Source organism: Sarcophilus harrisii, chromosome 3, assembly GCF_902635505.1.
Source record: "Sarcophilus harrisii chromosome 3, mSarHar1.11, whole genome shotgun sequence".
In the NCBI taxonomy this organism is placed as follows: domain Eukaryota; kingdom Metazoa; phylum Chordata; class Mammalia; order Dasyuromorphia; family Dasyuridae; genus Sarcophilus; species Sarcophilus harrisii.
Window position 1 is genome coordinate 429277238 of NC_045428.1, and position 15886 is coordinate 429293123.

A 15886-nucleotide genomic window follows, 5' to 3' on the forward strand; every position below is an offset into this window, starting at 1 on the left:
TGTAGTTTTGTTTTGCTTAACTGAAGCTAGAAGCAACTTCACTTTTTTTAATTTTATGAGTTTCCTTATACCAAGCATTGACAATGAAGCTCAATCTCATGTCTCAGTGGATTTTTAAAAATTTAATTAATTCTATTGAAAACCTTCAGAAAAGAAATTCTAGTCCCAAAGTAGCCCTTACCACATCTGGGCAATTCTAACTTGTTATATTTTTTCTGATGACATACCTAAATTTACCTCTTTTCAACTCACACAAATAGTTCTTGTTCTGCCCAGAATCTAAGCATGAGTCTAATCTCTCCAACTTCCACATGTGAGTTCTTTAAAACTTCAAGTAACTAGTCTCCCAGCCCCGCCTCCACCCCAGTCCCAACCTTCCCTCTACTCCAAGTTAATCATCCCTTTTAACCGGTGCTCCAGGCTCTTCCTCATTCTAGTAGCCCTTCTCTGGACAACTCCATATTATCAACAGCTTTCTTAAGGTGTGGTACCCAGAAATGAACTTTCATTCCATTTTCTGCCTTTTTTGACAATATGATAGAAGCAACAAGATAGTGTGATGTTATTTTCATCTATTATTTCTCTTATTAGTGATTTTGATAACTTTTTCTTATGGTCATTGATCATATTTCTACTTTAGAAAACTGCTAAAATTCATTGAACGCTTGTCTGTTAGAAAATTTTAGTCTTAAAGATTTTTATCAATTTTTTATAGGTTTTAGTCACTTTTAGCAAAGATTTTCAATGCATTCTATTTTCCTCCAATTAATAATTTTTCTTATTCTGACTGTACTGATTTGTGTGTGTGTGTGCGCGCGCAAAAGAGTTTTTTATTTGGAATCACAGGGCCTGGATTCAAAATCCAACTCATCCATTTACTACCTCTATAATAAAAGTCACATAATCTCTCTTAACTTCAAGTATGATTAAAAAAAAAATAACGTTTAGATTTTATTACCTCAAAAATCTTTTCCAGTTCTATATCTTATACTATACAAGTCTTATGTATTTTGTCTTTTATAATCTTATCTAATTAAATTTCTTTACTTCAAATGAAAAAGTTCTAAATTTTTTTATTTTTGAAAATGGTGAAAATGCTTATCTTTATATCTTTCACCAATTTGGAATTTCTTCTCAGATAAAAATCTCATATGGTACCAGATGCTTGTTGAAATTAGTTTCTTCCAAAGTGCTTTTCCATTTTCTAAGAAGTTCTTGTTAGTTTACCACTTAGTTTATGATCTCGAGTTTACTAAACTAACTAGGCTGCCATAATTATCTGCTATCTATTACATAGATCTTCCCTATTCCGCTGATCTACTTTTCTTCTCAACAAATAGCAGACACTTGACAATTTAACAACTTGAAATCCAATATTGAAAGGATTTCTTCATTCTCACTTTTCCTTCATGATTTCCCTATATATTCTTGACCTGTTGTTCCTTTATGGAAATTTCATTATTTTGTTTCATTCTAGAAAGTAAAAAGATTTTCTATCACTTCAAACTATAGTCTCTAAAGAATTAAAAATAACTATTACCCACAGGACAATGGAGAAGTACAAGAGTGAGTACGAACAAACTATAACACATTACAAGTATTATAAAGAATCAAAGTAACAATGTCATCAAGGAAATGTATGACTGAAAAAACTAGTGAGCCAATCATGTGGCAAAAGTGAAATCCAGTAGATGGAGAGCTGGTGAGTTCCACTATTATCCTGTCATTACCAAAAAAGGGGACAAGGGCCAAGAGGCACATAAAATAGGCAAGCCATATTTGCGTAAAGTACTCATCAAAAGGATTTTAAATGGATGGCGAAGGGAAAACTAATAGCAGCTATTATTTTTATAATGCTTTGAGATTACAAACAACTTATATGTCATCTCATACAATAAACCTAGATGGATTTTACTATTGAAGAACTAAAGCAAAGGTTATGTGACTTGTCTAGGATCACACAACTAGGAAATGTCTCAGGCTAAATAAATTCAAACTTACAACTTTCTAACTCCAGGTCCATTTTACCCACTATGCTACCTAAGCTATTTGATTACATTTATTAAGTTAAATGAAATAGAAGATAGCTACATTTAAAAACAAACAAACAAACAAAAAAAAAAAACTAAGACATCAGAGTTCATTTAAATTTATTTTAAAAATCCAAAGCTGATGCTTATTAAAAAAAAAAAAAAAAAAAAAAAAACCCTGTGGCTTGGAAAAGCTAAGTGACACAGTGGACAGAGCATTGGCTCTGGAGGCAGGAGTACCTATGTTCAAATTGAGCCTCAGAAACTTGACACTTACTAGCTGTGTGATTCTGAAAAATTCATTTAACCTTAACTGCCTTGCAACAAACAACAAACAAACATTAAAAAGCTCATGGCCAAAAAATGTCCATTTACAAACCTAAGGTAATAAGGAATATGAACTACAAGAGCCAGACTCCCTAAAATACATGTCACTAGAAAACATAACTGAAAAGATGGTTTAATTGGTATATCCTATTTAAAAGAATCGGGTAAGTAAAAAGGAGGGGAAGAAGGAGAAAATATCATTATATTCTAAGAAGGTAAATTCATCTGAAGAAATGTAGAACCAGAAAAAGGAAGCATGACATAAAGAATAAGAGTGAAGATCAAAAAGATAAAATATTAGTGCTGCTTTAACTGCTAGAACTGAAGTATGTTATAATAAATTATATAACAACAACTAGTAAAGGGAAGATGATGGTGAAATGAACAGAACACAGGACCTGCAATCAGGAAGATCTGATTTCAAAATGAGTTAAAATGAGCTGGAGAAGGAAATGGCAAGCCACCCCAATATCTTTGCCAAGGAAACCCTAAAGAGGACCTGGTCAGGAAGACTCAGTCATGACTGAAATGACTAAACAAATATAGCTAAAAAAAAAAGCTATATTAAAGAAAGAGAAAATAAATGAGTTCACCACACAGATCACAAAGTTAGTAATGAGCTCAATGATGAGACCTGAATTATATGGAATTATATGAACAATGGCTAGATTGCTTTTTCTGCCAAATTCAAAGTAGATAATGACTTCTTGAGTTGTCTTCAAGGTAACTTCATTCTTCAAAAGGTGAAGCAATCAAATAGGGAAAAAACATATTTTGAAACCAAAACTCACCAATACAGAAGAACAGGTTACTTGAGTGAAAAGTGAGAATCTTGGCCACTCACTCCCAAGATTTGGTGAGGAATATAATACGTAGTATACTACAATTATAGCAGCACCAATAGTGTATCTTCTGTTGTCTTCTCTATCATGCTTCCTTATTTCACATGAGTATACATTCTTAATACACAATTCTACCTCTTCTTCCCCTTTTACCTTTTACTTACTCAATTTCTTTTAGACAAAGATATCAAAATTCCCTATTTTGGGAGCACAAATTTCAAATAGTTTAACTGAAGGTTAAGTAGGAGATAATGACTAAAATTCTACAAGAGAAGTAATGCAAAAAAGAACAGGAAACTTTTAACTATTAAATTCTTTTTTTTTTCCCTGAGGCAATTGGGGTTAAATGACTTGCCTAGGGTCACATAGCTACGAAGTGTTAAATCTTTTAGTCTTTTAGTTAAGTGTTTTAGTCTTACAGATTTTTATCAATTTGCTCTATTCACTATGCCACGTAGTTGCCCCTAACCATTAAATTCTAAAAACAGAAAGGGAAACAATTCTGAAGAGGAGGGGGAAAAAAACAGTTGTCTGAACTAACTAATGTGGTAGTGCAGAGAACTTACTAAGTAATAACTGATTGGAAAAAGATAATCAACAAACCTTTATTAAGTACCTACTGTGTACCAAGGACTGTGCTAGGTTCTAGAGATAAAGGAAAAATAAAACATTCTCAGTCCTCAGGTTTACATTCTACTGATCAATAGATCAACATTTCTCACACTAACACATTATCCCCCCCCATTTCTTCATCTCTGCACTGACTGTTCCACCACCACTACCACCTCCCTATGCCTCAAATGCATTTCCATCTCATTTTCACTTCTCAAAATCCATTTCCTTCAAAAAATTTTTTTGTGCTTCTAACAACTTCTTTCCCTCCAAAAAAATTCCTTTGTTTCACATGTATTTATATATACTTATTTACATATATGATGTCTACTCCTAATAAAATATTTCTGGAGCAGCTAGGTGGCACAATGGATAGAACATCAGCCCTGAAGTCAGGAGACTTGAGTTCAAATATGGCCTCAGACACTTAACACTTCCTAGCTGAGGGACCCTAGGCAAGTCACTTCACCCCAACTACCTTGGCCAAAAGAAAAGAAGTTTCTTTAAAAGTTGGAAGTTACATTTTTTTTTATCTTTATATAATAGATTCTAGCAGTTCTTAGCACATGGCAGATACTTATTAAGTGCTGACTGATGAAGACTGAACAAACTTCAGCCTACACTTGCAATAGTTCCATGTTGCTGTATTTACTTCTTATCTTTTTCCTAGCCTGCTTTAACATTTTCAAACAAGAGGTAAGGATGAACAGGAACTTCTCTGAATAAGAAAATATTAACATTAGAGTTCCAAAAATGTTAGTACTGGAAATCACTTAGTATTCCCATGAATGATCAAGAAGAAGAATTAACTGAAATTTTACTTTTCCCAATGACAAATCATTCCAGGTAACAAGTTTTAAGTAGGTAAATAATATGAATCATAAAGCCAAAAACTGAAATTAGTCTAAAAACTTGAAGAAGAATGTTAACCTGGGAAAGTATTATTAATGAATATGGGAGAGGAATAATTAAAAACGATACTTAAAAATTAGATTATGCTGAGCTATCAGTTGCAATCCAAGAAGGAGTCCAAGGAAGAAAGGCTTTTTTCCCTGAAGACAGTCAGTATACCACCAGAGAAACATATCCATTATCACAAAGGACAGTCATTATCATAATCATGTCATCTCTCTGGGATTCAGCTTCTTAATCTGTAAAAAGTAAGGAGGAACCAAATTATCTCCATGTCCCTTCCAGCCCTAAATCTGTGATCCTATAATGGTATTCTCTTAAGTAAAATCACTGCAAATACCATACATATTTTAAATATACCTCAATAAAAACAGAGCTACGCCTCAAAGCTATAGCTTACCTCATAGCTACACCTCAATAAAAACATAATGGAAGTAGAGAATATCTGTAGAGTGGTTTTCCTAAAAGGCCTTTAAAAAAGAACACTTTCTAAGTCTCTTAAAATAAAAGCTTGTAGGGCTGGAGGGGGCAATGATCAAAATATTTTAAAAGTCATGAAGTAAAAGTACAGGATAATTTGATTCATAAAAGTTTTAGTAAGAGAAAATTAGGATTTGAAGCAGAGGAATAAATCCCCCCTCCTTTTCATTACTAATACCCATTTTAAAATTCTCTTACCATTTTTAATCTAATTCCAGTTGTTGATCTTTTGAAGTCTTTTTCAAAGCTAAAATAGCAGAAAGCAAGTAGGCTCTTCCATAAGCATCCCTCAATGATACTGTCAAACCCATTAGCAAATCATATTACAAAAAATGCTTAAATATAAACCATGAAGCCACTTAATGTTTCAAAATTCAAACAGTTTTATTAAGACACCTACATCTATTTCTACCAAGGATGCAACAATATCTATTTTTATTAAAAACTGACCTAATTCAAACTCAAATTGCCTATTTTCTTCAAAAAAATTCTAAGTATCTGAAAAAAAAGTTGTTTCAGTTATTCAAACAGAATAGAAAAATTTTAAAGGAGAAAATTATATCCAAAAGTAAGTACACTTTCTTAAAATGCTTTTTACTTTGTTTTTTTAAAAAAATAAACATTTACATACATGCACAAGGTTTCCTGGCGACAGTGATCTCAAACTTAGGTCCAAAGGGTAAACTAAGTTTCTGATTACATGGAAGTTATCCCTTTACAAAGAAATTCATACAATTTACTTAAGGTATATGACTTTCTGCAAGGCTGTGAGGGTCAATGTCCTTGTAGAGTTCAGACACTTTCTGGATATGTTGGTTTGTTCTTAGTGTCTCTCAATTTCAGATAAAGAACCTGCCATCAGCCACTGTTTCTTGGAGGTCATTACTATTGTCGCCAATGAGAAATTCCAGATTTGACCTAAATTCACAAGTTTATCACTTGGTCAAAGGTGGGAAGGGGAGAAGGAAAGAAAAATTAATCCTTATTGGACCCTTTTCCCTCTCCAACCCTCCCACTCTTCACCATGGACTCAATGTTCCTGAAATCCACATTTGAAACAAGCTTGCCATAATATACAAAGTCCCAGAGATGTTTCTGAGTTTTTTGATAAGTGCCAACATATTTCTTATGTGTATTCATTCATTTTATTTCATCCAATAGTTAAAGTATTGCTTTACTTCCAAACTAATTAAGATTAAAGACTTGTTGAGATCTATTTTGCACCTTTGCCTGAGAGATTCAATGGAGGAATTTAAATCTTCGATATTGGCTGGGGGGTGGGGATGGGAAGGTAAAGATAGGCTTACTCTTATAGATTTATCTACAAAACAGATACAAGGCATGGTAGAGTAGGAGGGAGCAGATCCTAAGGAAACAGGTATTAGCTAATGGGAATGGAAGTGAGGGAGAGGAAATGAGGAATGCCTTAATGTAGAAACCTAAATTTTAAAGATTCCGAGGAATTTTAAAGAGGCAGAGGTAAAAACAAAGTACGTTACAGGCATGAGAAACATTCTATGAATAGAAACAGATAAAAGAGATGGAGTAGTATGTATGAGTTATAATAAAAAGATCCATTTGGCTGGATTGGGCTCTAAAATACTGGAAGAAGAATGACATATAAGGACACAAAAACAGGTTACAACCAGGTTGTAAAGGTTTTTAAATACAAACCAGAAGAGTAAAATATTTGAATCCAGTATTAAGAGAATCACTAGAGTTTACCAAATAGGGAAGTAATATGGTCAGATAAGTACTTTAGGAAAATCAGAACTATAGAGAACAGATTAGAGCAGAAAGATATATGAGGCAGGGAAACCAAATAGGAGACTTTCATAATAGCCCAGGTGAGAGGTAATGAGGACTTGGGATTTGACTGGTAAACTATGTTGATAGAGAGATGGGAATGTATATGAGAAATGGTATAAAGGCTAAAATAAATTTGGCAAGTGATGATAGAATAAATGAGACATCAAGAATGACAAGACTGCAAACTTGTAAACTGGATGAATGGTGCCCTTTACAGAAAAAAAGAAGAGCTCAGGAGGAGACTGGGTAGGTTAGAGACAATAAATTCAGTTTTGGACATATTTAATTCAAAGTGTCTACAGAACACCCAATTCAAAATGTCCAATATGTAGATAATAATATGGAACTGAAACACAAGAGAATTGAATGGACAACAAGCAAATCTTGGCAAAAAATGCTAAAATGGGAGAAAATGAGATTACTAAAAGAGTATGTAGACAGAATGTGGCCCAGGACAGGACAGAGCTTTTGGAGTTATGCCCATAGATAGTGAACATACAATAAATGATGATTCAAAGGAGATATGGTCTCTTCTCCTCATCTTCTTGCATAAGACCTCTTCTGCTCCCTGAGGTTATTAATGATTTCCCCACTGCTCAGAAATTGTCAGTCAACTAGAATTTATTAATAAACACTATGGGCAAAGTACTGTACTAACAGCTAGAGACACAAAAAAAGGTGAAAACACAGTTCTTGCTTTTAAAGAGCTCACATTTTAATGGAAGAAATAATACAAATAATTGTGTATATGCCAAATATATTCAAAGTACATGGGTGATAATTGCATTAGGAAAGAGAGAGGAGAGGTCTGGAAAAGGCCAGAAGGCAGAGCTAGGAAGGGAGTACAATTCTGGCATTAGGGACAGCCACTGGAAAGATATGACTTCCATTATTTATTCATCATTATATGTGTTTCTCACCAGTAGAGTATGAAGTCCCTGAGGGCAAGAGAAGTTTCATTTTATCTTTTTATCCTCATCACCTAAAACAATGCCTGACACAATACAGAAAAATGCTTAATAGGCAATGCAGTGGATAAACTGCAGGGCCTGAAGTCAAAGACTTCCTGAGTTCAAATCTGGATTCACACACTTACACTCTGTGTGACCCTGGGCAAATTATTTCACCCTGATTTCGTTTCCTCATCTGTAAAAATGAGTGGGAGAACCACTCCCCTTTGCCAAGAAAACCTCCAAAGGATCATGAAGAATCAGGCACAACTGAAAAACAACAAATAATGACCAAAAAAAAATGCTTGCAGAATTGAAGAATTAAGAATAAAATATGTAGCACAGCTTTACAATGTGAAAATACAAACACTGAAGAACCTCTTCTCAAGGTAGTAATCTCTATTCCCAAACACTTAAGATAAAATTCTTTTTTCAGCAGGAACTCCTAACTCGAACTAAACATTTCACCCCACATAAGCCGAAAAGCAATAGAATATACTCCTAGGATCCTTGCAATGTTAGGAAAAAACAAGGAAAATCTATTGATCATAAGTCCTGTGGCAAACTTAGGGAGAGAAATGAAAGACTCTCTGCATCCAATCTATGAAATCAGAGATTCATCTGAGTAACTGAGAAAACAAGTCTTAAGAAAGCTTTTTTCTTGATATCCAAAATTCAAATACTTCTATTAGAAGCAAATCTAAGACCATTTTAAGCAGTATACTTTATTTTCCACTGCAATTTTAATTAATTTTTTAATCTTCCAACATTAAACTTAAAATTTAAACAAATTTAATGTAAACAAAAAATGTATATATGTGTACAAGACTCCATTAAAATGCCACTCCTGTTATAAAGGAGTGGGACTTTAGTGGAGTCTTATACACACACACACACACACACACACTTATTTTTGTATATAAATATACATATATGAATATACACATACCCACACATATATATGCATATGTATATTATATATATATATATATATATATATATCTATACCATGCAGCTTATCCTAGGTTCTTAAAAGCTATGCCAGCAGAACACAAGCTATATATAGAAGGCTTTACCCAAGAATGAAAGATCTGATTAGATAAAGACCAGGTGATGAACTATTTGTTGTCTAAGGACCAGTTCTAAATACAGAGGGCCTAATCACTAGATTGGCTTCATGGAGATGAATTTTTTTTTAGTCATAATAATTCTCAAAAACAATTATATGCTAAATTATGGAAAAGCTGCAATCTGAAATAGTAAAAAGAATTCCCACATCAGAAATGATAAAGATCTTTGAAATATGTTTAATTAACATAATTTATTTTTTCTTAATATAGAAGATATAGCTTGGTAAGTTCTATCACCTTGATGATTCTCCTCAACTCAATCTCTACAAAAGAAATTATTCTCATGTGTAAGAATTACCAACTTCATCTAGCGGCATGACAAGACATTCTTTTATTGTTATTTATCCAGATAAGGAGGACCTGGGTTCAAATCCCAGTTCTGTCACAGTAAAGAGATTACCTGACCCGAAAAGTCACTTAACAATTCTGAGGTCAGGTCAGTAAAAATGAAGTTGCTGAACTAAATGATCCCTTAGGTTGCTTCCAACTATAACATTCTATGACTCTTCCCATTTTACTGATGTGAAAATAAGATAGAAAAGATGACTATCAAAGATGTTTATCAGGAAAACTACTTTATAAACTATAAACCCTCAAATTTTAAAAAAACGTAGTCTTTTTTTCCTGTGTTTTGTTTACTATGTCAAACAGTAATTTTCTGATTTTCATTACCATAAAAAAAAAAAAAAATTACTTAGGTATTTCTAGGGTAATTGTCTTATATTCTCGTTTCTTGTATTGTGTGTGAGTGATCTTAAGAAACCCTGTTAAGAATTTAAACTGTAAATTGAAGAATAATTTATTATATTTTTACTTGATTCACAAATCTGAGCCACAGAAATATGATACTTAAATATGCTCATCATAACTCTTAGAATAACTAAAATTAAGATTACATAATTATTAAGAACATTCAATGCCTTATAAGGCAGTCCCAAATACTTAGCTTGACATAAACCTGTAAGTTAAAAAAGCACACTTCCAATTATCAATTCACATACCACTAAGTAAAATCATAAATGACAAATCTAATCAATTATTTTCTCCAATTTTACAACTAAAAAAATAATCATTCTTTATAAAAATGCAGAAAAATCTACCAAAGTCTTTATTCCAAAAATCAATAATGCAGTAACAAAGCCTTCAGCTGATTTAGGAATGGACCATTTTAGTTTTTATTTCCTTGTTTCTAACTTCATATTTAAGTTTAAAGTGGTTTGGATAAACTTTTAAATAGGCTTGCATATTGAAACTTCAAGTAAGATTTTCACTTCAATGACAGAAAATTATCTTTTCAGATAAAAAATTATTTCATTCTCTTTCTTAATCCATTGTACATCTATGAAGCCCATCTGTTAGGCAATGACTGATCTAGCATACATTGCTGCAGCAGCAGCTTCTCAACTGATTTCCACATTTAGATCAGTTCCCAGTTTATTAAAGCTTTATTGCTTTTATCCGACACCAACCTATTAAGTGCATAAATTCAAAAAATTAAAAATAATTTAAGAACACATACCCTAAAAATATAAAATATCTTTTAAAAGGTTGTTAGGTAAAAAGTTAAAGCAAATACGATTTGTGGATACAGAACTGCTACTATATTAACATTTTAAGATTTTTTTTTTTCTTGAGTTAGGAGACTAATCCACCACTAAAACTCCTATTTAGTAGCTAGTTAAAATAAGTATTGAGCTGTATTTCTATTACTTTTTGGAAAGAATAGGACTGTATAACACAAAATGGTGTGCAACCTCTAACTTAGAATGACTTTGTAGAGTAATTTTATTTGAAGGTTTATTTTGTGTACATATCTTTATGAAAATAGATGTTTGACTCTTTTAACTCTTTTTTTCATGTATATTCATTCAGTTTAACTCATTTTATGTATATTCTATTACTGTTTCAACTCCAGAACAGAGTTCTCATCTTTGTATTTAAACACTTATCAAACTAATAATCAGTTCTAACTTTTCTATGATTTAAGAAATGAACAGTAAAACATAATATATCCCCTTTCAACACCACATTGCTGTACCTGCAGTTCTTTCTTTCAGCTTTCCAGCAGGTCAAATGCAAACAATTGATTACTATTAGAAAAGCACATTATATTCAGATACCAAAGGGAACCCTAACTCAATCCACTTACTTTTATTTCTTTAAAGAAAATAAATAAAAGGGCATCGAATTGTTACTTCGAAGTACCCTTAAAAGCCTAATGTAAAATTCCCATGACTCTACACTAAATACAATAGACAACTGATTGCCATTCAGTTTTAGCCATGCTTTCTCACCCTACGTTACATGAAGTCTGAATGTTGTAGATTGAATTGCTTCAAAAGCTATGCTGCAATAAAAATTGCATTCAGAAAAAACTGAAAATTATAGTTAAAGGATTCATTTATGAATCCATTCTTCTTATTTCCTATGACATCTTGTAGCTTTCTCTGCCTTTCTCGTGGTTAGCGCAAAACATTAAGTCATACACAGTCCTGCAGCAACTCCTTATCATAAAAAACCCCAAAAGGACTACATTTAATATCTTTCCCCTTAAGTCTTTACAAACATGCCATGATCTCTAAACACAATGGCCATTTAAATAAATCTGTTCAATTTCAATACTTGATACTTCAATTTCAAACTCATAGTATGTACAATTCCTGGGCAGGAAATAAACTCACGAAGGTGTGAGGAAATAGAAAAATATTAAGTTTCTATCATATGTTAATATAATGAAGATACACTTAGATAGATGCAAACCCGCATCTTTATTTCCTCTTCACTGGAAAACATCACACTCAACTAAAGCTTAACGCTTTTCACACTCCTTCAACACCAGGGAATTTCGGCTTCTGGTGATAAACCTTCATCTTTATGGAGCAATACTAGATACAATTTTAAAAAAACCTAGGGAAAGAATCGCAAAGACAACGCACCCTCTCACCAGTAACCAAACTCTGGGATCCAAGAGAACCCCCTACAATGATCAACATTTCCTATAGCCACTCCTAGTCACAATGAGTGGTACTAGGGAGTGTTAAGTTGGACACTATTCTCAAATCGCAGAAGGGGACAGGGAGGGGACTCCAGGGTGCAGCTCCGAATACATAGGGATCACCCACAGGGCGAAACAGGCTGGACGATCTGGGCTCCAGGAGACGTGATGCGTGTGCTACATGGGGGGAGGGGGACGAGCGGGGGAGTGGAAGATGGGGTGGGTGTGGAGGGAGTTAGTAGAGAGAGATTCTCAGAGACACAAGCCCATTTCTCTTACCAGATTGAGCACCGTCTCCACGATGTCCCGGTTGCTGACCTCCCCGACTTGTATGAGTCCAATCAACACAGCAAATTTCATCCGGATGTTGCGGATCGGAACCGATGGGTTAATCATCCCCGTTGGGAGCACCATGGAGCCGGAGCCGGACGCCCCTCTCAGCTCCCCCAAACCACTAACCGCGCCGCCGCCGCCGCCGCCGCCGCTACCGCCACCGCAGCTGCCGCCTCCAGGGCCACCTCCGGCTCCGGCCCCGACGGCGATGAGCCCCGCAGGTTGAGGCTCCGGCCCCGGCCCGGGCCCCGGCCCGGGCTTCTCGCTCGCCATTTACCCCTCTCCCGCGGAGGGGGAAGAGGAGGAGGAAGGGGAGAACAAGGAGGAGGAGGAGGAGGAAGACGAAAAGGGAGGAGGTGCAGCCACCACCGCCGCTGATACCGTTATACCTGGCTCAGCCCCCGCCCCCCCCGCCCCCGGCCACTGAGACCCAGCATCCACCAGCGCCGCGCCGCGGCGCCGGCCGGGTCAGCTTGGGCGACTGAAGAGCCCGAGCCTCGGAGCGCGCGCAGGCGGCAGCGAAAAGCTAATCCCGGAACGATTCTCCACCGCCGCGGCGACTGCCGCTGCCCCGCTAGCAACGGCGCCCTCCTCTCTCTCGGTCCGGCTCGATCCGGCCCGCCCCCCGCGGGGATGCTGCTGGGCTCCAGAGAAGCCGTCGCCGGGGGGAAGGTGAAGGGGGGGCCGGAAACGTAGCCAGCGAACGCTAGCCGGATCTGAGGCTGTGACCGCCGCTCTGGACGCGACCGCCGCCGCCGCCGCTGTTGTTGTGAAGCCCCGACGCCGCCGCTCACTCCGCCATGTTGCCGCCCCCTGCCTGCAGTAGCGGCCGCTACGCCTGCGCAGAGCCGCCAGGGGGCGGAGCCCCAAGAGCAGCCCCCTCCCCCGGTCCTGCCCTCCTCCCCCCCTCCCCCCCCCCCCCACCTCACACACACCACCCCTATACCCTTCATCCTTCTAACCACACAAAAAGGATAGGCAGGTGAGCAGGTGCATAGGGACTGCTGCCAAGCTAGGGCTAACCGGCGCGGTACGGGCGGGTATTGGCTTCCACTTAATATTCCCTTGAGGGTAAATTTTCCCTCTAGGGAAAGATACAGCGTGTAGCTTGCCTTCTCTGTAGCCTCCTTCTTTTAACATCCTCTTGCTAGGAGAAAGAAGATGCACCATCATCAGGGTTGCATCCCCTGCAGTTTCTGTCATTTCTGGGTGCCCAGGAGGACTAGGGAGTGGCAAGCGACCTCTTTCTGCTCCTCTTCATCATCCCTCTCTGCAACTTCCCAAGAGGAAAGCTGGCTGGGCAAAGCAGAAACACACATGCCGTGGGAAACAATCCTGCATTGTAAGGAGGAAGAATATAGATGGAGACTAATAGGTCTGTTCTATGGCTATAAAAGAGGCTGACACCTGCACACACGCGAGCAACTTAAAATAGAACTTGTCACACGGTAACGCATTCGGTATAGAACTCTGAACAACAAATAGCTCTTACGGTTGTGTTCCAGCCTGTAAGGATATAGTCACAAACAACGTAGAGGGGTTTGATGAGAACAAAGCTTGGCTTTAAAATATTTTCTGAACTTCTCTCGGGTGGACTTCAGATTAATGATGCCTCCCTCCCAATCGAGAGATGTAAACAGTACAGAGACTTTAAAATAACATGAAAATTTGACTGGTTCCCACTCTAGTCCTAGGGTTGGGATAAAGTTATGCTTTTCAAATGAAGTAAATCTTACAGGCACAAACAAAAGTCATCTATTTTAACAATGTAGTTTGAAATATAATTTTTGCTGCAAGTTTGCAATTAAGGGTGAAAAGGTAGGATTGCAGTTTTTCCTATCAAAATGAAGTGACAGTAGAACAAAAACTATGCTTTCGCTAACATTATTGCTTTTCAATCTTCAATATCCAAATGTCTTCAATAAATATATTTTATGTAGATATCAGTAGTGATATTTATTGTGAAGTGGCAGGTATATGTTGTTTTTAAGTGAATCAATGGATAGCAGGAGTGAAGGGAATAAGCATTTATTAAGCACCAACTATATGCCAAGCATTGTGCTAAGTACTTTATAGATATTATCCTACTCAATTCTATTAAATTGATCTATTTACTTGAATCTATTACATCAAGACTAATCATGTTAGAGTTAGCATCATGTCCACTGAAAAATACAAAAAAAAATCTATTGTGAATTAAATCCTCTGTCACACGGATTAAAATATACTGTAGGGCAAATTATATCTCACAGAAAAGTGTGCTTAACAACAAGAGCGTTTCATAACACAGGTAGTCTAATTTGACAAAAATATTTAATGATTACCAACTGTGTGCAAAACATTGAGCTAATCTGAAGAGTTCTTTCTCCTGTTTTCCAAACCACAATTATAAAAGAATTGCACCATGTTACATTTGTAAAGGAAAATTTTTTTTTCTAGGAAATCTTTTATCCAGGTAAATTGATTTATTGATTTATAAATACTACAAGTATTCTGAAAGAAATATTCATGTGAATCTCAATTTAAGACTAATACCAAATACTCTTATGAAATGCTAATATAGGTGAAAATTAAATATGGAAGAAGAGAAAAATTACAAAATTTAAGACAACGAAAAGTGAAAACTAAGACCTTCTGTATTTAGAAATCTTATCAGAGTTTACACATATATACAGCACCTTGATTCAATTGATTCATTGGTAACTTTGTTTTGGGATACTGTACCACTACTCAGAAGTTGAAAATAATATATATTTTAAAGTGAGTAAATATAAACTAAAAGATAGCCTTCAATTCATGCTACTGTTCATATGCATGTCAGGAAATGATAACACTTGTTGGTTTTAGGTACAACCCTCTCCTAACTCCAACAGGATATTTAGGAAATGAAAGCAAAAACTAGATTGCCTTCTTATATAAGTAATTTAACATTACTGAAAGTTTTGCTTTTCCCCCTTAGCCTTTTCATTGTTTTTCCAGAGAGGGATGGAATTAAACTGTCAGTATTTCAAAATCCAGGTATTTTCCGTACCTCTCTTAATTCCAGAGACATTTAAATGATGAGCCTCCTATTAAAGAGAATGGTCACTGTAATTTCAATGGAATCATGATAGACCAATTATTACTATATTGAAATCTTCATTTTATTTTTATACCTTATCAAGATCATTCATAAGAAATGGAGAATACTATCTACATATATTACATATTAGTCAGAAGAAAACTTCCAGGTGATTTTCAATGCATTTTAAGAAAAAAACAGTAGGTATCAGGCTTATATCTTCATACTTATTAAACATATTATCAAGAAGTACCCAAGTTTAAATATTTTCAAGAGAAGCATGCCTTGAAAAACTATATTGAAGACATTAAAAGAAAAATGACAGTTTGTATTAATATAATCTTAGAATAGTTAGAACTATTTAATTAAATACTTAATAGAGGTCACTAAAATGATCATTTAAAA

The 15886-nt window shown here is 35.7% G+C and overlaps 1 protein-coding gene across 5 annotated transcripts in view; it reads right to left on the bottom strand.

Moving 5' to 3' along the window:
- NBEA (neurobeachin) overlaps nucleotides 1-12702 on the bottom strand; it is a 727838-nt gene extending 715136 nt beyond the window's left edge. For 3 of the 5 annotated variants that reach the window (XM_031960707.1, XM_031960706.1, XM_031960704.1), the window contains exon 1: nucleotides 12367-12693. In XM_031960707.1, coding sequence (XP_031816567.1) covers nucleotides 12367-12693 — 327 coding nt within the window. Of the gene's footprint in view, nucleotides 1-12366 lie in introns of all 5 variants that reach the window. The other 2 variants (XM_031960710.1, XM_031960705.1) reach the window with 1 other exon arrangement.
- Nucleotides 12703-15886: the final 3184 nt, after the last annotated feature.